The sequence below is a fragment of the Lynx rufus genome, unplaced genomic scaffold, assembly GCF_022079265.1.
Source record: "Lynx rufus isolate CCGP_SWC_20201006 ecotype Redwood Valley unplaced genomic scaffold, mLynRuf1.p SCAF_1, whole genome shotgun sequence".
Classification (NCBI taxonomy): Eukaryota; Metazoa; Chordata; class Mammalia; order Carnivora; family Felidae; genus Lynx; species Lynx rufus.
The window spans coordinates 145,600,071-145,625,274 of record NW_025814823.1 but is presented as its reverse complement, the minus strand read 5'-3'; the positions used below and the strand labels follow the sequence as shown (position 1 = coordinate 145,625,274).

The 25,204-nt window shown below is 36.5% G+C and overlaps 1 protein-coding gene across 1 annotated transcript in view; it reads right to left on the bottom strand.

Moving 5' to 3' along the window:
• ATG10 (autophagy related 10) overlaps positions 1-25,204 on the bottom strand; it is a 261,116-nt gene that overhangs the window by 189,655 nt on the left and 46,257 nt on the right. Inside the window, exon 4 of the mRNA XM_047088644.1 lies at positions 10,092-10,199. Coding sequence (XP_046944600.1) covers positions 10,092-10,199 — 108 coding nt within the window. The remainder of the gene's footprint in view (positions 1-10,091; positions 10,200-25,204) is intronic.

Here is a 25,204-nt window from a genome sequence, read left to right as displayed (position 1 = left end):
ACCAACATTCCCTTCTACACTCACCACCATGTAGATCTCCAACAGCCATTCCCCAGAACCTGAGACGTAATAAGTGGTTAAGAAAGAAAGAAAGAAAGAAAGAAAGAAAGAAAGAAAGAAAGAAAGACAAAACAATCAAAAACAAAAACAAAAAAATCCCCAAGATACTAGACTTCCTGCCAGGTCAATTCCAACACCTTGTGTCACCAAATGAGTATGATTTGGAAAAACATTTTGGAAGTTAGTATCACACTTCAAGAATGTCCAGCATGTGCTACAGCCTCTTCCCTAAATATTGAAAGTCAGTGTAGAAACAAAGATTGGTCAATGGGTTCATAAGGCAGCCAAAGGGACAGAGGAACAGATGGAATCCCAGCCCTCAAGTTTCTTGTTGCCAGATTCCACCCATGTGTTTTTAAGTCAGTCTGATTTGTCAAAATGCCAGCTGTCAAACTGAAAAGCTATGGGAACTTCAGCTTTATTCGAGGTAGTTGCCCAAGATCCTCTGATTAGTTCTGTAGTCATGACCCTTGACTTGGCTTCTCATTTTCACCTCCACCCTGCCCTCTGGATTCATCTTTGTTTGTATGAGTTGACCTTCAGCACTCCCCAAGGATTCTGACTTCGGGAAGATATTAGCCACAGAATAATAGTGATAATAAACTGTTAGAAAGAGAGAATAAAAAGAATACTTTGTTACCAGTGTCACAAAGTCAAAAAGGAGAGAGAATTTATGAAGACAGGTCTTAGTCAATAGCGTCAAACGTTGCAGTGTGGTCAAGGGGGAAAAGAACACTAGATGTGGTGATTACAAGGTAACTAGTAACTTAGAAGAAATCAATTTCCATAGCTTGATTTTGATAGAAGTCAATAGAAAAAGACTTGAAGTTGAAATAAGTGACAAGAGTGAAGGTATTACAGATTGCTTATTCAAGAAATCAGGTAGTGAAGGAAAGAGGTGAGACAGGATTATAGAACAGAGAAGTGGAAACATAAGTGTGGCATAAAAATGTGGGACCATGGAACTTAGGTGTTGTGGGCATTACTGAGACGGCAAGGTCAAGACTAAGTAAGAAAGCAAGAGAAATAAAAAAGGGACTGATATCATGGAGGGTCTTGAGACAAAAACACTGTACAGAGCACATTCAGAGGGAGAAAAGTATAAATATAGTTAAAAATATGTCTATAAACAGGAGAATTACATAGTTTGAGATCATCATTATATTTTTTCTCTTTTGTTTCACATCTAACAAACCCAAAGTGATGCTGAGGGTGAACTGCTTATTTCAAAAATAGTTACTGGAAAGAAAGCATTAATAATAGAACTTCAAGATTAGTCAATGGTCATTTTAACTCTCTCATCCAAGAGTCTTACAACTTTCAGATTACAACTTCTCTTCCTTCAAAATATGCTGGGGATGAGCAACAAGAGAAGAGAGACCACATTTAATTACCCAGGCTGCTGTACCCTCTGACCCACCAGCCAAAGAAGGCATTCTTTTAGGCATCCATCTAGACATTCTTTATGTAGCACTGCCAGCTTGATAGCCTTCCTACTCTTTCCAATCCATTCTAAACTATAGCTGAGACAAACCTGTACTCTGCAACTAAGACTCCTTTGAGGTCAGCTAGAACTAGATGTAACTTCTCAATGCTTATCACAAATACAAAAGACTAACAATGCGCTAAGAGCAAAGAATACCTCTAAAATAGCAAATTTGCAAGCACCATATGGAAAAACATTATTGAAGTTCCCATGTCCCATTTATGCAATCAGAAGCAATATTGTTAAAAACACTTTGATGCCTTATTCTCAGTTTTTCCTCTTAGCTTTTCACTTTGAAAAACTGTAACAAAGTCCAATACTTCATTTTTTCCACAGTCTACTACCTTAGGCACATAAATCCAGAAATAAACTTCAATAAATATTCCCCAAAACTTTGTAAGTTAATAATGATAAAATATTTATTCTAACAGTGCGGCCTTTTAGTTAAGTTAGCAGTATATTAGATGGGAAATTCTAGAGAGTTCAATCTACAAAAATTAAAATACAGGCTATATTAGTTTCCAGCATTTATATGCCAGACACTGGGCTAGATTGTAAGGACACAGTGATGATCAGAGTAATCTAACTAGATAAGTGCTCAGTCTTCAGAAGTAGGGTTTGGAACCACTAGCCCAATTTGAAAATGTTTTGCTCTCTCCCTGCAAAAAAAAAAAAAAAAAAAAAAATCTATCTGTGTTTTTAATAAAGCTCTTTAATAGTGGGCATTTCAGGTACTAGTGGGAGAAATATGGGGAGCTATAGAGTCCTACTATGTAAGTAGCCATCTATATGCATAACTGTCCCTAGTTCTGAGCAATGGTTCCACAGTAAAATAATATTCTGTACAACAGTTAATCTTTATCTGACAGTTAAAAAAAAAAATCCCAACAAGTAACTAATTTCACTCAAGCTACCAAGAAAACAACCCTCTAAACATTTAGAAGATTACAGTTCACCATGAGATCACACATTTCCATTGTAACATTCAATTTCTTTAGAGTATATGACAACATTGTTTTTGAGCCCTGCATAGAAAATTATGCTAATAGATATTTCTTTTACTCCAGAAAATAATCTTTTAATTAACTTTTTCAATTTAACTAAGGGAAAAAAAAGGATTTTAAATATAATTAATAATTCTGAAAACTCAAATATTTTAGATTCTATTTAATCTTTTGTAAGATCAAATCTCATTGTAATATATTCCAAGCAATGTATCCTATCCCCAACCATACACTGAGTTTCCACTGGCTTAAAAAAAAAAATTCTGGGGTCCCTGAGTGGCTCAGTCAATTGAGCATCCAACATTTTTTTTTTAATTTTTAATGTTTATTTATTTTTGAGAAAGAGAGAGAGAGACAGAGTCTGAATGTGGAAGGGGCAGAGAGAGAGGGAGACACAGAATTCAAAGCAGGCTCCAGGCTCCGAGCCATCAGCAGAGACTGATGCAGCAGGGCTCAAACTCACAAATTATGAGATCATGACCTGAGCCAAAGTCCAGGTGTCCTGAGTGTCTGACTCTTGATTTCAGCTCAGGTCATGATCTCAAGGTCATGGGATCAAGCCCCGCAAGAGGCTCCAGGCTAGGCATGGAGCCTGCTGAAGATTCTCTCTCCCTCTCCCTCTCCCCTTCCCCTGCTTGCACTCATGTGCACTCTCTTTCTCTTGTTTAAAAAATGAAATTAAGTAAAAATTTTTAAAATTCAAAGGGGGAGAAAGAAGTGCAAAATAATGGTTTCACTTTCATTTATTTTAGATTTGACTGTAAAATCAAGATATCCTGCTCAGAAATTCTCCATGAGAAAGTACCCAAATAAAGTTTGAAACCCTCAATCAATCCATTAAGTATATTTCTTAAAGTATTTCATGGAAAGCATCTCAAACTCATTATAAGAAACAGTAGGAACATACAATTAGAACAACTAAAGTAATACATTAAGTGTCCTTCCTCAGAAACAATTGGTTCCTGTTAGACCTTTATAACTGGACATAAACATTCCACATTGAAAGCTTGTCAGATTTTGATACAGAAATACCAGTTCAGGGGTGCCTGGGTGGCTCAGTCAGTTAAGTGTCTGACTTTGGCTTAGGTCACGATCTCATGGTTTGTGAGACTGAGCCCCACATGGGGCTTGCTGCTGTCAGCTGAGAGCTTGGGGCCTGCTTCGGATTCTCTCCCTCTCTCTCTCTCTCTCTCTCTCTCTCTCTCTCTGCCCAACCCACAACCCCCACCCCTGCTCGCACTCTATCTCTCTCTCTTAAAAACAAACATTAAAAAATTAAAAAAATATATATCAGCCCAGTATTCTCTCAAGTACACATCTATGGCTAGAAATAACCTTACTTTTGATTTTTAAAAAGCCTCAATATTAGAGCTATACATAAAGGAAACTTTCCAATATAACTTGCTGCTGAGATAAAATACAATGGCCATGCCAGGTGCCTTTACAAAAGCTTTTCTACTAACTTGATAAATAGAAAAAAAATTAGTTATCTACCTGAATTGACTCATCTTGATTTCTCTCAAAAAATAGATTCTCTCTTTGCCAAGGAAAAAAGAGTACAGAGAATTTCCAGCGTAGAACTAACCTTAGGAAGCCATTTAAGGGAGCGGCTGGGTGGATCAGTTGGATGACCATCTAACTTCAGCACAGGTCATCATCTCATGGTTCATGGGTTCAAGCCCCACATGGGGCTCACTGCTGTCAGTGCAGAGCCTGCTTCAGATCCTCTGTCTCCCTGTCTCTCTCCCCCTCCCTCAGTCTCTCTCTCTTTCTCTCTCTCTCTCTCTCAAAAATAAATCATTTTTTTAAAAAGACATTAAGGCTATAGGTTGTCAATTAACCTAACACACTCTGAATTTTGCAAAGTAATATTCATTCAGGTACGTAGGGCCTAGAGAAGAAGGAAGATTCAGGAAAGTGAAACATTTCCCTGTACGACTCCCTGGCTTCACAAGAGAACACTAAGTTGCTTTAACACCCCTAAGATTTCATTAGATCAAGCAGTTCTAGTGCCATATCTTTATATGTACTTTCTGGCGAGTATTAAGAATAACTTAACAAACATAATTTTATAATAAATAATATAAAATATAAAATATTTTATAATATAATATATTTTATAATATAAAATTTATAATTTTATAATAAATACTATATTTAGTGTAATAATCTACAGTTTAATTACAGCTGCAAATCCTAATCGGACCTGGTTGGTTTTGAGCATATCCTATACTCCCCACTTTCAAATACCACATCACTCTATGGCATATTTACACTCTAAATAAAATAAAAATTTGCTTTGTCTTTTAATTTTATCAAAATACCTCAAGAAAAACACAAGAGTGCAATTGGATCTGCTGTATTAATAGTTATTTTCTTTAACAACCCATTTATCTATCAGTGTTAAATTCATCATATCAATAAATAAAAACTGACTGACTACTACACATGTGTCCATTTGTATCAATGCACATTAAATATAAAAGGCTTTCTGGTATTCTAACATTGCTTGAATAATTACATCTTCAAATACTAAGGGTAATCATGCTTATTACTCATTAGTTACATTTACCAACAGGTCTATACTTTAGTCTAAAAATAGCAGTTGCTTTACAAAGAAATTGTTAATACTGAGAGCCGTTGCTTGTCACTTGTTCCATTATTAAACACACATACACACAACATTATGACATAGGAGTCTATTTTGGACATACAAAATAGAACTCATCCTAGAAGCCACTTAATAAAATCCTTAGGGCAAATGAGTATATTTGAAGACCTGGTTACCTCAGAAGATCATCATTCTCTTGAATATGTTCTTTTGGCAATTGAGATCATCTCCAGTTACTGATTCTCGGCTTTATGCTTCAGGGAATTTATGATAGGTTGTTTTTGTTGAGGGCTTTCTATAATATTCTACCTGCCCTGGACTAAGGAAAGTCCCAGTTAGTGAACTACAAGGCCCTAGGACAAAAATCCTTTCTCCAGTAGCATGCTATTGCTATCTTTATGACTCTATCATTTTCATAGTTTTAAAAAATGTAATCTGAAAGTACAACCTGAGGCTCTAAAGTAATGAAGATAGTAAATGAATAAATAAAATATGCTCCACACCTATCTCTGACACCATTTCAAGAGGAAAAATTCATTTATATCAAAGATTTTAAGTTGAGGCAATAGATTTCTTTTGGTGACTGCTAAGGAAAATACCTTGCTTAAAAATTTCCAAAGTCTTTGTTGTTATTTCACAAACTCAGAAATGTCACAAGCAAATCATATTAACTACTCTCAACAACAAATGTCCTTTTTTTAAAAAAAAGAGAGAGAGAGCACAAAGGATGTGCAGAGGAAGGAGAGAAATCTTAAGCAGGTTCCACACTCAGAGTGCAGCCAAAGCAGGGCTCAATCCCACAACCTTGAGATCATGACCTGAGCTGAAATCAAGAGTTGGACGCTCAACCAAATGAGCCACCCAGGCACCCACAACAATAACTGTCTTATCTAATATGACTAACCTATAAGAATTCCTACTCCTCAAAGCAAACTCTAAACAGCACGCCATTATATTTCAGAGAATTGTGTATACCCTCTCATTCTCTTAACTACCATTTTGAATTACATTTTAAAAATTTCAAAAAGGATATAGATTGTGATTTTCTCAAATTACTTCACTTATACATTCCATTATATTTCACTTTGATTTTTAAAATCCTATGATTGTATACATACCATTGGAGATAATTTTGTAGTCATAAAAATCATGAATCCAGCTATCTTTCTACAATCAAGAATGCTGGTTCTGGTTAGGACAAGGAAGTGAGTAGATTTCCCACATCATACATGGCCAAAAAAAAGCAAAACAAAACAAAACTGAAGCAACTATTAGCAAAGTCATTCCTTTAAAAACTTTTAAATCAGAAATGTACAGATTTGGAACTTTTGGGCTTTAAAATCTAAAGAGAACTTAGCAGTCCCCTAGCTTAGTCTTCTATACAATAAAGGACTTCTTTCTATAATAGAGGCTAGGTTACATGCTGGTGGCCTGAGGACCATGTGCAGCCCATAGGTATAGTCTGTGTGACCTGCACAATTTTGTTCTGTTTTGTTTTCTTTTGTTTTAATTAAGCCAACACACAAAAATCCAGATCTTTGCCTTGTCTTGAAAATCCACCTGGAGCTGTATGTCTGCTGCCCCTATTGGACGAGTCATGCCATGTCCACTTCTCCACAGTCCTGCCACTTTTGATACACCCACTTCACTCATTCATCATCTGCCTGGTGCTTTAAGCATCTCAACATTTCAGTCAATGACCACTCACTATTCCAGACAGAGGGTTATCCACTCTGTTGCTGAATATCTCCACAAAAGGAGAGGGAGTATACAACTCTGCAAGTTGACTGATTTCACTGTAGGCAACACTAAACATTAGAGAGAATTATCTAGAATATTTTATAAATACAAACTAGTTCTATCCTCAGAAGCAGAGTAAATTTACTCTTTCTTCCACAGAAGAGGCTTCTAGGTATCTGAAGACAACTAACTTGCCTAGGCCTTCATTTGCAGTTTAATGTCTCCAAAGCCCCAGATACTCCTCATAGTAATCTTTGCAAGCTCACCTGTGGCCCCTGAGATGCTTCTCTGCATGGATGAATTCTATTTATGATTTATTTGTTTTAACTCTTACTTGTGTATTCATTTATTATACATTTTAGTTATCAGTGTTCTTCACATGTAATAATGTAATAGTTCCTTGATCTAGATGAGTGGTTCTCAAGCTTTTTGGTCTCAGGATCCCTTTTCATGTTTAAAATTAATTGGAGATCCCAATGAGCTTTAAAGAAAGTTGTATCTATTGGCATTCACTGTATTAGCAACTAACACTAACATTATTAAAAAATATTATATGTATTAGTTCATTTCAAATACATGTTAACATAATGGCATATTTCTATGAAAAATAAACACATTTTCCAAAATAATATCATCTCCCTGCTTTCATCTAAATACAGAACTTATATAAATATTTCGCTGTAGATCCCATTTTGTTGGTTTCAGGTGACTCTTTGGTAGTGGACACTGCTGAGGCCCCACCCACCTCCCCTTAAGGCCAGTGTACCCATCCCCACTTAGCTGTTTTGATTGTTGGCTGATAACACAAAGCAGAATACCTAGTAACACCGGAGACACCCTGCTTGGGAAGCTATGTCTACCTCTACTTCATCCAATGAATGACCGACAAGGCAATAATTGTCACAGAGTACAAAAAGACCCATCCCAATGACACAAAGCATAAGTAAATCTAGGCGTAGTTTGTGCTCCAGAGCTTCCCATGGGGTCAGACCCAAGCTAGTTTCTAGCTGAGAGCACATTCTTCCTTAGCTTTTATCCCTTGTCCTATCCTGCTTCTGTCACTCACTCCCTTGTAAAAGTTATCCCTAACCAATCAGTGAATAAGCACCTCCATCTCAAGCTCTGCTTCTGGTGAACCCAACCTAAGATATCTCTCATCTCACCAAGATTACTGCAATATCGATGCTGTCATACATCAGTTCAACTAACCATCTCAGCTGCGCAGCATCTCAAATATGCTAGGCATTCTATTATAGAGCAGTGCAGTGGTTCTCAAAATGTGATTGCTGGCCAAGCAGCAGTAGCAGCATTCGGGAACTTTTTAGAACTGCAAACTCTCAGGCCCATTCCAGGCCTACTGAATCACAACTGCCATCACAGAGATGTGCCATAATTAACCAATCCATTATTGTTCTGTATTTCCGCAGTTTCCATTTTTTGCTAGTATAAATAATGGTGAAATGAATGTACTTGCAGTTAAATCTCTGTGTACATTTCCAATAATTCTATGAATATTTGTCTTCAATTTACTTTGAGGTAGAAGTATTAAAATAAAAAATAAAACGTACTGATAGATGAATAGAGGGACAGGCATGTAATAAAGCAAGCACAGCAAATGTCAATGAAAGACTCTAGGTGAGGAGTATATGGATGTTGACTGCTAAATTCTTGCAACCTTTTCATGTTTGAAATTTGTTAGAAAATGTTGAAAAGATTTCTATTTTATGAGGTTAATTCCTAGAATTGGAATAGATTTTTCGTAGTATGTGCCCGTCTTTAAACTCTGTGAAGTTAAAACATCAACCAGAAAGTGTCAGTTCCCTCACACTGTCAACACTGCTTTTTAGTTCTTTTCAAATCTCTGCCAACTTGTTAGGCATAAACTGGTAATTCATCTTTTAAATCACCATTTCTGTGTGCATTTTTTAAGTTAATATATAATGAATTGAAAAGCTTCCTAATGCGATGTTGGTTATTTGAACTACGAAGCAGTAATCAGGATTTGAGCGCCTACCCAGGGGCACTTAGCTTATTACCAAGCACAATACCCTCAAGAATAACTTGCAAACTGAATTATATTGGCAAGAGTTACTTCTAGGCCAGTGTCATACACAGGCAGTGGGGAAAGAGAGGTGGGAGTCTAATGCCGGATTGCCAAATGGGTCTGACTTAACAGGTCCTAGGAAATGGTTCTTTCTTCCTTCACAAGAAAATCGTAATCTCGCATTTTACCAGAATGCTCAGAATTCCAAGCATTAGTATTTTCTTCCTTTGTGTTGAGGCAATTAGATCCCCATCAATTCTATTTTAGAATTCAAGTACTTTACTTCAGAATGGGCTCTACAAAATTATGGTGTATCCAAAGGATGAAATGCAATAAAGCCATTTAAAGAACTATGGAATTCTACATTTACTGACATGTAAAGAAGTCTATGATATATTACTTGTGCATTGAAAAAAAAAGAAAAGTATGTACATGTCTGTATGACAGAAAATTTGTGGAAAGATATTTATTATAATAGTGGCCACATCCAGTTAAAGGACATATGGCAGTTTTTGTACTCTTTACATATTTCTTGTTTACTTTTGCCATAGATATATAAAAATTTCTTTATTAACAATAACAATATAAGAAGGCTATTTGCATTTTGATAAAAATAAAATTGAAAGTATCCCAGAAAACCACTAAGCCATCAGCACCTTATTAAAATTTAATTTAGGAAGATTTTTAAGTCAAGGTTAAAGTCCCCTAAGGAATGAGACCCAGATCCAGCATAGTTTAAAAGGCATAGAGTTTTAAAGGGAAAAGAGTTAAAGGCAGACTAGGCAAAGAAGTCTCCAGCTATGTATTAATCAGCTAAGGGACATGTCTGTGTTGTCCTGGGAGGATTTCACTGGAGAAAAATCAATAGGCAATGGAAGTCATCTGTGATCTTCAGATCCAAGAGAAACCAAAAGGGTGAAGGCTCAGAGTCTGTAAGGACTCAGTAGATCTTTACACTACCACAATTCCTGCTTTCAATATTATAGAAGAAAATACTTCCTGACCAATGATATTCAATTTTTGCCTTACAGCAGGCCCAGGATCCAATGCCAGTTAATGTTTTCAAATATATGTTTAAGATTTAAATTGTTTCCTTTATACTTCAAAAAGACTGAAAAGGAGAATAAGACATATTAAACCACTTACCTCAATGGGAAGACATGTCTGTACACAGGCAGATGTTCCCGAATGTGACATCAGAGTCTCGGGTTTAATTTGAAAGTGTGTTTTGCACATGTAGCCTTCAGAAGAGTCCTGTGTTGCATCACCAAAGAATACATAAGAAAATGCCAATTATTTTAAGAATTCATCATTTTAAGCACTATAGTTTTCCATAAGTTTCAAACTGAGCAATAAAAAACTAAATACATTCAAAGAAATGAGATAATATGGATAAAGAAATTCATCCAATAAACCCTGGACATAGTAGCTACTCATTGAATAGAAGTTTTAATCCTCCACCATTCTCACTTATTAATGATGTTTCCCCCTTCTCTTAGATCTCCCTGCTCCTTCCTAAGCAGTCCATAGCACATAAGTCATAGAGCAAAACTTCTGGTTGGCAGCTGTTAAAAAGCATTTAAACTTAAAGAAATATTTCATCACATATTAATATTGATTTCATGGCCTATATAAAAAGAGAAATTTAAGGAGAACTTGCAACAGATCTTGAAGTTAGAAGGGACCTTCCATTTTGACTTCTTGTTTAAGACAAGATCTCCATTAAACGTCACAGGGAAATAATTATGCAGTACTTGCCTGAGCACTTCCAGGAACCCACGCTTTACTCCCTTACATGACTACAGCCTCCATTTTCATACATAGTACATTGTTCATTGAGAAAGTATTATACTGCATTGAAATGTTTATCTTTAACCTTAACTCAATGGTTTCAATTCTGCTCTCCAGAGTCTAAACTCTTTTCTACAAAGCCATTCATTCTTTAAACCTTGATGACAATACCACCATTTTCAAATGTTCCATGGGGAAGATGGAACTTCCAAGCCCTTTACCAATTTGTACTGCTAGCCTCTTTCTTATATTTGCTCTTAAATACAGTAATGGATAATGTTTATCTAATTGTGGTCAGTTCCATTTTTTTAAGCAAAATTTGGTTGAATTCAATAAGGTCCTGTATATGGGGCGCCTGGGTGGCTCAGTCGGTTGAGCGTCCGACTTCGGCTCAGGTCATGATCTCGCGGTCTGTGAGTTCAAGCCCCGCCTTGGGCTCTGTGCTGACAGCTCAGAGCCTGGAGCCTGCTTCGGATTCTGTGTCTCCCTCTCTCTCTGCCCCTCCCCTGCTCATGCTCTGTCTCTCTCTGTCTCAAAAATAAATAAACATTTAAAAAAATTAAAAAAAAAAAAGGTCCTGTATAAAAATGTTAACACCTCATGTACAAACATACCTACATATCAATGAATATTATTAATTCTCCACCAAACTATCATACTAACATTCACATTTTAACAGAAATAGTTATAATTAATGAAGATGAGATTACTGATTCTGACGCAGCAGTTAAAATACAGAATAGCATTCCAACTAAAACAATTCATAATTCACTTAAATACTTTTACTAAGATTCAAAAATCCAGTTTTTATCTATAAAATAAGAAAAGAAAAATTTTATAGTACATTTTAATATTGCTTTTTTTTTTTTTAATTTTGTGTCATGCCAACAATGTAAGAGCATTGGATTTTAGGTACCTGAGCTAGTTTGAATAATGTCCCTTCTAAATTCATGTCCACCTGGAACCTGTAAATGTGACTTTATTTGGGAAACAGGGTCTATGCAAATGTAATAAAGTTAAGAGGAGGTCATACTGGAATAGGGTAGACCTGAATCCAATGCAACTGGCATCCTTACAAGAAGAGGGAAATTTGGTTACAGACACACAGATACACAGTGGAGAAGGCCAGAGAAAAACACAGGCACAAACTGAAGTGGTGCAACTACAAACCAAAGAATGCCAACAGTTGCCACCAATCATCAGAAGCAAGAAGAGGCAAGGAAAGATTTTTCTCTAGAACTTTTAGAGGGAGTGTTGCCCTGCCGACATATTGCTTTTCAACTCCCAACCTCCAGAACCATAAGAGAATGTACTTGTTTTAAACCATTCAGTTCATAGTACTTTCTTATGGTAGCCCTAGGAAACTAATACAGGAACTATATTTTCTGAGAAATCTGGCGGCACCTTTACAATGCCCCCCGGTTGCCTGGGCTGACACTTTACCAGCACTCACAAAAGAATGCTGCTGTTTGGTCCTGATCAGCACCAGTTCTAATTGGCTGGATCCAACTTATTATGATTGGTTGATACCACTGCCACAGGTTGTTAAACATTTTGAATATCATTCTTCCCTGTAAAGTAAGCTATTAGGTATCCAATATAATCACCTTTTATTATTTCATTCAAGTTATACATTTTGTAGAATTAATCATTTTTTTTAAATTCTAGTTCTGCATCATCTAAACACAAAGTAAGTACATCCCCGATGTCCTTCTACCACTGAAATCTCTATATTTAGACAACATAAATGACATTTAATATTGGTTTAAATTGAGAAAGATATATGTAGTGAGTGTAGTTGTTGTTGCTGCTTTTTACATCAGGTATTTATTGCCCCATCTTCTGGAAGAGTAGTCAATTATCTTCTATGGAAGCATTCCCTACTTCCCTGTCAGTGTGGACATGGCCTCCCAACTATGAGAATGATCAAAGAACTCTGATCTGGCCAATAAGGAACATCAGTCCTGCTGACCTCAGAAACTCAGACGGGCAGTCTACTCAGGGCCAATGAAAACAGTTCAGGACTTCAGTTAGGGGACGGGGAACGGTATTCTCTTTTCGACTGGATTTCAACCAGGAAGACGGGCAGCCTTGGCAGTGTTGGCAGCCATCAAGTAATTAAATGGAGCCTGAGAATGAAGCCAATGCAGAGGAAAGCAAAGCCTTGAGATGCAGAAAGACCAGATCCTGATTACACTATTTACACCACCCATACTTAAAGTTAGTTCTACCCTCAAATTTTGCAATTACCCGGCTTCAAAAAGCCCCTCCTTGGCTTCACCCAACTTGGATTGGGCTTTCTGTCACTTGCAACTAAAATAATCTTTCTATAAAATGACCTATATTGTGTATATTATGTTAAAACTAGATGAGTTTTCCTGCTGTTGAGAATGGGCCTCCTATAACCACAGAAAGAGGCTCCTAAATCATGAAATAGTTTGACTTGAATGACTAAACTAGATGGTTTTCTACTATATTGTATGATCACCCTCATTATACTAGATAATCAATAGTTGACTATATAAAAGATTTACCAAATACAGTAAAACCATAATGATACGTGTTTGTGAGACAGAAAGTACTGGCAGTCTGCAATTTAAAAATAATCTAGCTATAGAGGGAACAAAAAAAACCCTTTAGACATTCAGAGAAGAGTTAGAACTGAACTGTGTGTACTGAATCTGATTCATCAAATGAAGGTAACTATTCTGTTTCATGAGGGCTGATCATACAACCTCTTCTTACGGCAAATTCTAATACAAGGCAAAATACATCTCCTTTGACACCAAGAGGTTAAGTCAAAAATTCCTATACACCTGTGTTATAAAATCTAAATGTATTATCTGATCTCTTATCCAATGAATTAAGATAGAGAGATGTGTCATTTTTAATATTACTTGTAATTTAAGGGATGTTGTTTCTATTGTGGGTACTTTCTGATACTACTTATTGGTGTCTATAAGGAGATACATGGGATTTTTGACACAGCCTATATATACGGTAAATTTCTTTTCAGTATCAATCTCTTAACAGTCAACATTAGCCTTGAAAAATTAAATATAGAAAAAAAAGAGTTTATGGAATATTAGCTTCCTTTCAAACATTTACTTTCACAGAAGTAGGCCTTCTCCTACGCTGTTTTAAGGCAGAAAAATATGTTCTCCTTTTCACTGTTGAAGGTTGCTTTTGTAGAGATAAGCAAACATAAAAGCATGAGGAACTGCCCTCTGAGCTAGTACTACAGTCTGTCTGGCCCAATAAATGATAATTAACTCAAATCTCAACTGACTTTCCTGGTAGACACTCAACTCTAGCTTCCTTGCATTCGTTCTGTAGTTATGATAGCTTACAATTCAATGTCAAGTTTTCTTTAATTTTTTAACATGTGTTAGTTTTATTTTCCCTAAGCAATCCAAAGTTAAGACTAGGCCCAGCCCCTGGGGAAGAAAGGGTCCTAACTACAGAGTCTGCTTGCACATAAAACACTGGTTCCTTGTCTCCACGGAGTCTGAAAACACTCTGGACCAGAACAGGAGAAGGCAGAAACAAAGGAAACCTTGCAGTTTATCCAACTCAACCCTATCGTGTTAGAGATTAGAGGGTGAAGGACTTAAGTACTTTTAAGAGATCTGTCTTACAACTAATTGGGGGAGCCACTGGAACTGGAAAAAGGCCATATGACCCCAGTGCTCTCCATACCACACTAAGCAATTCTGCCAGAGATCAGCATCATGGTAGAAACATGCTTACTGACTGTTGTGGAGTGGTGAAAGCCCAAACTTTGCACACTGAGTAACAAGCTGAAGCATTCAAGGGTGATCTGGGAACCAGGAGCCTCCTTGTCATCTGGGAGCTTGTTAGACACACAGAATCTCAAGCTTTGCTCAGGAACTTCTGAATCAGAATCTGTATGTAACAGGATCCCAGATAATTTGTGTGCACTTTTGGAGGCACTGAGGCAACATGTACTGCAATCCCTGATTCAAAGGGATTGCAGACTGATTACATTAAACAATGGTTCTCAACCTTAGCTGGGGTTCCCAGTCACAACTTTCCTGTAGTCTGTAATGCAGCATCCAGGATTGAGAATTACTTCACTTAATTCATTCAAGTTCCCATTTGGAACTCTAAGAACAGAGTCAACCAAGTAATCTGTAGCTGTCTCAAGGGAAATGGCCACAAACAACTTCCAACCTTTAGGAATAGTATGCTCACTTGGAGCTCTCCATATACTAAACTGGCCTCTGCGAACACTCATCTTGAGCTGTGACAGTGCTGAGACTGCTTTTTAAGTGGTCTTTACTACTACCTCAAACCTTACTTTCTGGCAATTTGCCCAGCCTTAACCTAGGCCTCTGTAACTGCCATTAATCTCATAACTTAAAACTGTCACTGTCCTGTATCCAACTACACTTCAGCCATCAGAACTCCGTGCTGCCCATCTGCCACAAAGCAGGTTGCTTCATTCCATCACTGCAGAAGAGAAACTAATAGAATGTGTCCAGGTGCTGTAAGCCAAACACCAATTAAAAAGAGAACACTTCCTCCGCAGAGTCAAAACTCAAGTTATCTCCACAGAATGCCCTTCACTTTATACCAAAATAAGGAATAAAGACTTAAATGAGAAAAAACAATGCCATAAATGTGCTAGATGAAAACACTAGAAAATATATGTAAATGATTTTATATTTGTATGTTTATATATATATGTATATATGTATATATAAAGATATTTTAAAAATAGACAAAAACTTCACAGTCATAATAAAATATTGATAATTTCCACTCCACAGAAAAAAAAACCTTAACACCATAAAGTCAAAAGACAAACAACAAAATATGAAAAATAGATTTGCAGCCATATCATAGAAAAGGTCTAATTATGTCAATATATAAATAGCTTTAATTTCTACAATGTATTGACAGTTCCAATAAACCAATAAGAAAAAGACCAGCAACTCAATAGGCAAATGAGTAAAAGATATAAACAGTTCACTGCAGAGGAAGTACATAGGGATATTAACCATATAAAAATAGGTTTAATGTTTCCCATAAGATAAATGCAAATTAAAACTGTGTGATACCATTTTTTTTACCTATCAGATTGGCAAAGATAAAAAAAAGCATGAAAATATAGCGGGTAGATAAAGATATAAATAAAATGGTAGACACTGTCCTATGTTGCCAGGGCAGGGTAAATTAGTATAATCTCCTCAGGAACAAGTTGGCAATACCTATACACATTAATAATGCACGTGTCTTCCACCCAGAAATGCATCTTACAAATAGAGTTGCACATGTAGGAAACAGAATTCATGGAATGATATGTATAAAGTATTGTTTCAACAGCATAAAATTAGATATAACATAAATGCCTATCAGTGAAGTTAAATAACATTATGGTATATCCAAATAATGGAATGTTATGTAGCCATAAAAATTGAGTAAGTTCTACAAGTAGTGATATGGAGTAATAACTAAAATAGATCATTAAGGGGAAAAATGTGCAGAACAGTATGCGTGTGTGTATATTATGTCATCATTTGTTTAAATACAAATGCATACGCTTTTGTGTGTACTGAATATATCTGGAAGGACACCCAAGACACTGGTATCAGTGGTGACCTCTGAAAGTGTGGGTGAAGAGGGTAGTAGGGTTAGGAAAGAAACTTACTTTTTTAGTGTACAAAGCCTTCTGTGCCTATAAGTAACAAATACTTCATTGATTGTTAAACAAATCCTTCATTGATTGTCCTTTGAACATATGTCTCCAGGCTATCACACTGCTGTAATAAATTCCAATCTTGAACTTCTAGGGAGAAAATGTCTTGGAAGCTGTATAGAAAGCTATAGAGACAAGTTTTCTAGTGTGGTTCTGATTGTGTATTGGAAGGGGATCTAGAGATTTCTTAACAGAACATGTTTGTGTCTGCTTTCTCACAAGTTGCCATGGGCTATGCCACCCAGAGAGCTGTTATGCCTTTTGGAATCCAGCTATCCAAATAATTATAGGGCTTCTGTTGTTGAATTTTAATAAGGTTTTAATGGTCTCTAGAAAAACACTGCTATCTAAAAAAAAAAAAAAAAAGGAAAGAAAAGAAAAAGAAAAAAAAAGGTGGTTACCTAAGGACTTCAGCTCTGCTTTGTAGTAGTCTTGCACATAGGACTCAAACTCAAGTTAACAGCCCAGAATGGCAAGGTTGCTGGGGAGGAATTAAGGGATGCAGAAGTTTCTAGGTCACTGCCAACACTGATCAAACAGTCCCTTCAGGGTCAGTGGAACCCTGAGTAACAGGCCAAACCTAGGCCACAAATCTCAGGTGGTTATTCTTTCCTTCTGTAAGAGATCAAATCAATACTACCAGTAGCTGCCCATAGCTGATTAATCTAAGGGGTGAAAAAAGAAAGTAAAAACTGCCTCTGGAAAGCAAAGATTATACTGGGTAGATCAGATGTTAAACTAGTACCTGTCCATTTTTTAAAAAGCCAAAGTTGGTGTAGGAAAGTAGTTAAGGATTTAGAAATCCTCCAGAACACAATTCTAAAAATGTTAATGTGTCCCCACCTCGTGCCCACCCCTCACACCCACCCAATCTTACTAACTCTGGTTCCAATTTCTGATATCATTATACCTTCCAAATGCATTTGGAATGCATTTCCAAAAATTTCAAAAGACCAAATACTCAAGAAACCAAAACCCAAAAGTAAAAATGAGGATATAACATATTTCAGCTTTGAAAAAAAGCTTTGTACATCTCTAATTTTCCCTGGTCTTTTAGTATTTTGGAGTTTATTCAACATAACACAGTAATTTATTAAATAATCTACCCTTACCTCAAAACTTTCTAGGGCAGAGGATTGGAGATGTACCTCAGCTCCACCTAAGGAAGCTGGGGCTGTCCTTGTGGGGGGAAAAAAAATTCTGGCTGGGTCCCATCCAATATAGGCTGATACCCCCTTGCTTCACCATTTTCACAACACAACCCATAATTATTGCTTTTTTCTGTTTGACCTAACGTGTGAATGCCTACTGAACATATTTGTTCATTCGCTGGAAATCAAACAACAAAACACATGTGACCACAGGCCCTTGACTGGAGACTCTCTGATTCTTCCCAATTAAAAGAGCTTTCTTAAGCAAGGCCAAGGTATGAAAAGAAAAGATAATCTGTAGGAGTTTGACTGAAATATTCTCTCCAAGGCAGCAGCATATCAGTGGGTTATACTGCCTTCTATCACAATACCTAGTTCAGCAGTGAATCTTGCCTCATTAGCACACTCACTATATACTTTTATTAGATTTAAATTCTAATCCATGTATAAACAAGACAAAGAGAAATAATTACATTATTATTAAATATAATAAACAAAATCTAAATATTATAAATCTTGATGATATAAAAATAATAATATAATTAAAAAACAGAAGTAGAACAGGAAGGAATGTGGGAGATAGTATAAGCACATTTAACTCCTCATCTATCACAACAGGAATCAATTTTTATTGTCCAAAGATGAGAAATCAGGAAGCAGACGTACATTATTTAAGGTTAAAGGGATAACTATGAAAATAACACAGATGTTCAATAACTCACAACAAAAGATGCCATGATATAATACTAGGTGGAAAAAGTAAGTTACAGAACAATGATCCCATTTACATAAATATATTATAAGTGTGCATTCATATATTTATATTTACATAGAAAACAAACTACATATCTGAAACAGAGGAAAGAAAATATTTTCTTCTGTATTTTATATATCTATGTATTATAAAAGTTTTTACAATGACCAGGTACTGTTTTTCCTTGTAAAAATTATAACAAATAAAGTAAAATAAAGATCCAACCCATGTAAGAAAACACTATTCTAGGAAGACTAAATAAGGAAAGTTTTAAACTTTCCTTCCACTCTGAAATCAAAATTATTCTAAAAACCACAAATGTTTTTACATATACTAATTTTTGTTTTTCTCTCCTTTTTAAACTAACCCTCTAGTTGGTAAACCAAAACAAGGTCAATACTTCTTTCCTAGAATTCTAGCATATCTTTGGCAAACATCTTTTTGGCTACTTAAAATTCCAATTTTAAGGGTCTTCAATTCTTTGTTTCATTCAATGAAGACATACCGAGAGGCCTGTCACTGTGCTCATTTGCCTAAGAAGTTGGTTTTCTTAAATTTTTTTTTTCAACGTTTATTTTTATTTTTGGGACAGAGAGAGACAGAGCATGAATGGGGGGGGGGGTCAGAGAGAGGGAGACACAGAATCGGAAACAGGCTCCAGGCTCTGAGCCATCAGCCCAGAGCCCGACGCGGGGCTCGAACTCACGGACCTCGAGATCGTGACCTGGCTGAAGTCGGACGCTTAACCGACTACGCCACCCAGGCGCCCCAAGAAGTTGGTTTTCTAACAACAGCTCTGCTCCCTTTTCCTGGCAGGACTCTCAGACCTGCCAAGTCCCCCCTCTTTTCACCTCCAGTCCATTCCTGACTTCGTAGATGAGCAGGAGAACACACTACCCTCCCCTTCCCCAAATGCAGGTCAAACACAGAAAAGCACACTGGCCCCAAGAAAAAAAAGGCCAAAGAAAACCGGCTACTTGTCAGACCAGAAAAGGTTACTGAACCAATTTAGTGACCTTATCTGACGGAAGCATGCATTTCTGTGTTTACACAGACCTACACAGCCTGCTTATTTCACACACGTTTTTAGACAATGATTACAGTTTAAAGGATGCTAAATCCCTTCTCTTTCTTGGAGCCAAAGCACCAAAAAGTAACTTTAAATCACATCAGTTCCATTTTCCTTATTAACACTTTCAACAGGTATCTGTAAAATGTTAAGTTTCACTATAAAGCATTTTGTGGGATTTCAGTCTCTTTTTCTTCTTTTGTTTTCTTAATAATGTTTGCAGGTTTTCCAACTTAGCCATTTGGAGTTTTCAATTTTCAGTTCATAGATATGGGACCTCCATCTGTGCCTCATACTCTTTTTATATTAAACAATTTGGTTTTGCCTCCTAGAGCATTCCGGCTTATCTGTGCCCAAGGAATGGCCAACAGCTACTATAAGTGATTAGAGGGGATGTGGGAAACCTGGTGCAGAAAAATATTTTTTTTCTCTTTGCTTCTACTTCCAATTTAACTTTATAGAGATTTACCATATTTTGTTCACTCTAGTTGAAATCTTCTTAAAGTTTTGTCATTGCTTTTCTAATATCATAGAATAAAAAACAAACATATAAATGACACAGGTTCTGACTTTCCCTGTCTTGATTTCTAGATTTAAATTTACTCCAAATCTGATTTCTTTCATAAATAATTTCTGTTTTATAACATTATCTCTTCTAAGCAAACCATTCAAGAGAATTAAGAGTACTGAAGTTATTTTATACTGAAAAGTAAACTGAAAGAAATGTGATAGTCTGACAGTAGAAAATTATCAGGGTAGCAAGTTGTCACTTTGATTTCAAAGCATTATTCTTGCAAAGCAGTACAAACAATTTGTTAACTTTACTAGTTTCTCACAAAATAAAATGTGCCTGACCTTAAGCAGTTTAACTCAGAGAAGGCTCCTGCTGTGAGGGTGGGAGGAAGAGAAAGGGAAAGTGAGAAAGGTCTTCCTTTTGTATAGGTGCCATACAAAGTACTGCAAAATGGGTAGCTTAAAACTAGAGATATGTATTATTCTCTCACCATTCTGAAACTGGGGGCTTGACGTCCAAAATCAAGGTGTTGGCCCAGCCATGCTCTCTCTTTAGGCTCTAGGGGGAGAATCCTCCCTTGCCTTTTCCTAGGTTTTGATTGTTGCCAACCTGCAGATGCATCACCCCAACCTCTGCTTCTGTTTTCATGAGGTCTTCTCCCTGGTGTGTCTGTATCTGTATGTCCAAATTTCCCTGTTCTTATAAGGACACCAGTCATAATGTACTTAGCACTCTAATCCAGTATGGCCTCATCTTAACTTGATTACAACTGCAAAGACTCTATTTCCAAATAAAGTCACATGCACAGGTTCTGGGTGGACATGAATTTGGGGGGACACTATTCAACTCAGTATAGATAGCAAAGCAGAAAGAGGTGAGTGAAAGGTAGTCACACAGCTGCTGCACAGAACACAGAGGCAGCTTGCCCAGAAGAACAGCCAAGGTAGGACAGAGTCAATGGTTAGTACTTCAGAAGCCGTTCCAGCCTGAGCACAGTAAGCCAGATTCTCACGGCTACTGCTGAAAACCAAAAGGGTTTTGACCAATCATAGGGAAGAAGATACTGACAGCTTTTAGAGAAGGCTGCACAGTACTAGTACAATCACTGCTTTTTATCCATGAGGCCTGAATACTGTGAGATTGAAGACTTTACTAAAATCATTCTACTTGCCAAAAAGAGCATTCAATATCCACTAATTGGATCAATATCAGGAATGTGGCAAACTCACACTGACAGAAAAGAGGGAAGAGGAAGAAAAAGAGGGAAGATGTTATCCTCTCAGTCTTTTTTATTAATGTAACAAAAGTTTCCTGACATATTTCCCAGAATGAGTCACAATCTCTGCCCTCATAGTCATCTCCATTCCAAGCCTGTGCATGTTTAAAGCTTTTCTACTGAATGCCCTCTCCTTCTGTATCTTCTATCAGAACTCCTGCTTCCCAGAGCATGACATGAGCAAATCTCAGAAGAAGAAGGAAGTCTGTTGCCTCTGTATCAAGGCAAGAGCTATGTGAAAGCTGGGCCAACACAATAGCCCACAATGCTACAAATCTTAGGGAGACATCCTTTAATACCTCTTCTTCATTTCCATGAGTTAATCATGTTCTCTCACTGCTCTGCTGCCAATCTTGGTTTGGAAACAGAACAGCTGAACTGATGATCATATATATCTGATAATATCTTAGGTTAAAATCTATGTTTATTAAATTTAAATGTTTCATATAATGGCAATACACACTAGTATCCTTCAAGAAGTTTTGCATTCTTCTGTTTCTTTAGTAGTTCTATAGAATGGAGACTAGATTTACCCTCCCATCTTAAGCAACTAGAAAGCTAAACAAAAAAACATGAAACCAGAATTTTCAGATATGGGGACACAGGCAGTGCAGGACAGTAATCTCTAAGAGATTGGAAATATACAAGGTGAGGTCTACAAGCGTCCCAACTCATTGTCTGGAGAAAGTTCTTATAAAAGAAAAGATAAAATGGCAGATGGTTCCATGGTGTGCTTAAATAATCTAAAGAATCAACAGAAAAAGTAATAAAAATAAATAAGAGAGTTTCAGAGAGTGTCCAGGAAGAAGATCAACAATAAAAACAATAATTTTAGGGGCATCTGGGTGGCTCAGTTGGTTAAGCGTCCTGCTTAGGTCATGATCTTGCACTGACAACAAGGAGCCTGCTTGGGATTCTCTCTTTCTCTTTCTCTCTCTGCCCCTCCTCACTTATTCTCTCCCTCTCTCACTCTCTGTCTCTCTCCCCCTCCCTCCCTCTCAAAATAACTAAACTTAAAAGAAAATTTTAAAAACCAATAATTTTACAAATATAGTAGTAATCAATTGAAATCATGAAGATAAAATACACCATTCCCAATATGAACAAAAATATGTCAAATATCCAGGAATATATGTATCATGTCAGGAAAACTCTACAACTTTACTGTAGACCATGAAAAAAATCCCAACAAGTTTTTATGAAACTTGTAAAATGATTCCAAAATTTATGTTTAAAAAATGCACAGGGTAGTTGATTTTTTTTTAAAAGAACAATGAATGGTATATTTATCAGTTATCAAAATCAACTAAAGAGCACTAGTAATAATTAAAATCTATGTTATTGTGACAGACAAGTAAAATAGATCAAGGATTAGAATATGGAGTGCAGAAGTAGACTCATATGTTGGAATTTAATATATAAGAAAAAAATTGGATCATAGATGGAAGAATGGATGAGTCAATAATAAACATGAAGTCATCTGGTTCACCATTAAATAAAGTAAACCACATTACTATCTCACACAATCTCCAAAATAAATTCCAGATGGATTAAAGCTCTAAATATAAAAAAATAATAATAATAAAGGTCTAGAGGAAAATATAAGAGAATATTTTCATAATTTGAAGTTAGGAAGGATTTCCTGAGCAAAACACCAACCCAGAAGCCATAAAGCAAAAGAAGGCAGATTTGTTAAAAATTTAAAACTTCTATATGACAAATGGCACTATTAACAAAGTTAAAAGAGAAGTGGCAGTCTAGGAAAAAATATTTGCAATACATACAAGAAATGAAGGATTGATAGTCATAATATATAAGTTACTCTTACAAATCGATATTACAAAGATAAACAACCCTACAGTAAAACAGACAAAGGACATAAACAAAAAATTCCTGGAGGAAATACCAGTGACCAATAAGCATATAAAAATATGCTCAACATCAGTGTAATAAGGAAAATGCAAATTAAAACAATATATCATTTTTTACTTTTTAGAATGAAAAACTTAAAAAGATCAGTAATATCTAATTTTATAGAGTAGGAGATAATGGGGATACTCATATACTTTTTGATAGGAAAATTAATTGCTACAGTATATTTGGAGAGAAATTTTGTCCATGTTTTTGTTCATTCAACAAATACTATTAGCCCCTACTTCATGCAATATATTGTACTAAGCCTCAGGGTTACAGTAGTGAACAGAAAGTGAACAGGTTCTTTTCCTCATGAAGCTTGCATTCTGGAAAACAGGGAGCAGGGTAGAGGAGATAACAAATAACTAAATATGTAAAGTAGATGGGATTAAGTGCAATAAAAGTAAATTAGAGTAGGGATGCCTGGGTGTCTCAGTTGGACCACTGACCATGTCTTGATTTCGGCTCAGGTCATGATCTGATGGTTGGGATGGAGCCCCCCGAGGAGTCCTATGTGGGATCAGGCCCCTGCTTGAGATTCTCGCTCTCCCTCTCTCTCTGCCTTTCTCCCTTCCTTGCTTTCTCTCTCTAAAAATAAGTAGTAAGGGGGTGCCTGGGTGGCTCAGGCAGTTAAGTGTCTGACTCTTGATTTCGGCTCAGGTCATGATCTCACAATTTGTGAGTTTGAACCCCACGTTAGACTCTGCTCTGATTCATGGAATCTGCTTGGGATTCTCTCTCTCCCTCTCTCTCTGCCTCTCCCCTGCTCCAGTGCTCTCTCTAAATAAATAAATAAATAAATACACTAAAAATTTTTTTCTGTTAAAAAATAAAAATAATTAAGTAAATAAATAAATTTTAAAAAGGGGTAAGGGGGATTGAGTGATAGGATTAGGAAGATGCTATTTTACATTAGGTAGGCAAGTAGTAGCTCCTCACTGATATGGTGAGCACTGATCTAACAAAATAAGGGAATAAGTCATAAAGCTATCTAAGAGAAGAACACAACAGACAGTAGGAATGGGAAGTGCCAAGGCCCCATGGTGTAAATGGCAGGGATATTAGTATGGCTGGAGCAGAATGAAAGAGTGGGGGAATGACAGAACTTGAGACTAGAGAGTAAAGGGTGTAAGAACTGATTAGACCTTGGAAGTGATGAACAAAGCTTTGGATTTTATTCTAAAACTGAAAGTCATTGGAGGGTTCCGAGCCACAGATTTATATGACCAGACTCACATTCTTACAAGACCACTCTAGCTGCTGTTTAAAGACTAGATTCTAAATGGGCATTAATTAGGAAGCCACTGCAACAAGCCAGGTGAGAAATGATGCAGCCTGGGCTAACGTGGTGCAGTCAAGGTGGTGAGAAGTGGTAGATTATGGATATATTTTGAAGATGGAGTTGGGATTTACTAAAGGACTAAACATGGATGTAAGAGAAAGAGAGGAGTCAAAGGTAACTTCAGGCTCTTCTCCTGAACATTTGGAAGCTAATATTTATTGAGATAGGGAAGTATGTAGAAGAAGGTGGTTGGGGTGGAGAGGGAGAAGCTTTAATAAACATGAATTAAATGTGCAATACCTTGTACACATTCAAAGGGAATGTCAATTAGGTTGCTGGAAATAAAAGCCAGAAGTTCAGGGACATGATAGGCACTAAAAATGCAATTTTTAAGAGATATCAGTGAATGTATAGGATTTACAGCCAAGGAGCTGGGTAAGATATCCTAGAGAGGGAGTCTAAATGGAGAAGAAAAGAAGTCCAAAGAATGAGCCCTGGGGCACTCCAGTGTTCAGCTGTTGATAGATGAGAAAGAACCAGCAGAGGAAGCCAAGAAGAAACAGTCTCAAGGTAGAAGTTAACTGACAGGTTTATGTCCCAGATGCTAAGCAAAGAGTATTTCAAGAAGACAGTGATAATTGTGCTAATTTTGCAGTATCTGTCAAAATGCAAAGTGAGCACACTCTCTCATTCAGCAATTCCATTTTGAACTATTAATTCTACAGATATATAAGTATATATAAAAATTGTTCTGCATGGGTATTTATTAAAGTATCATTTGTTATA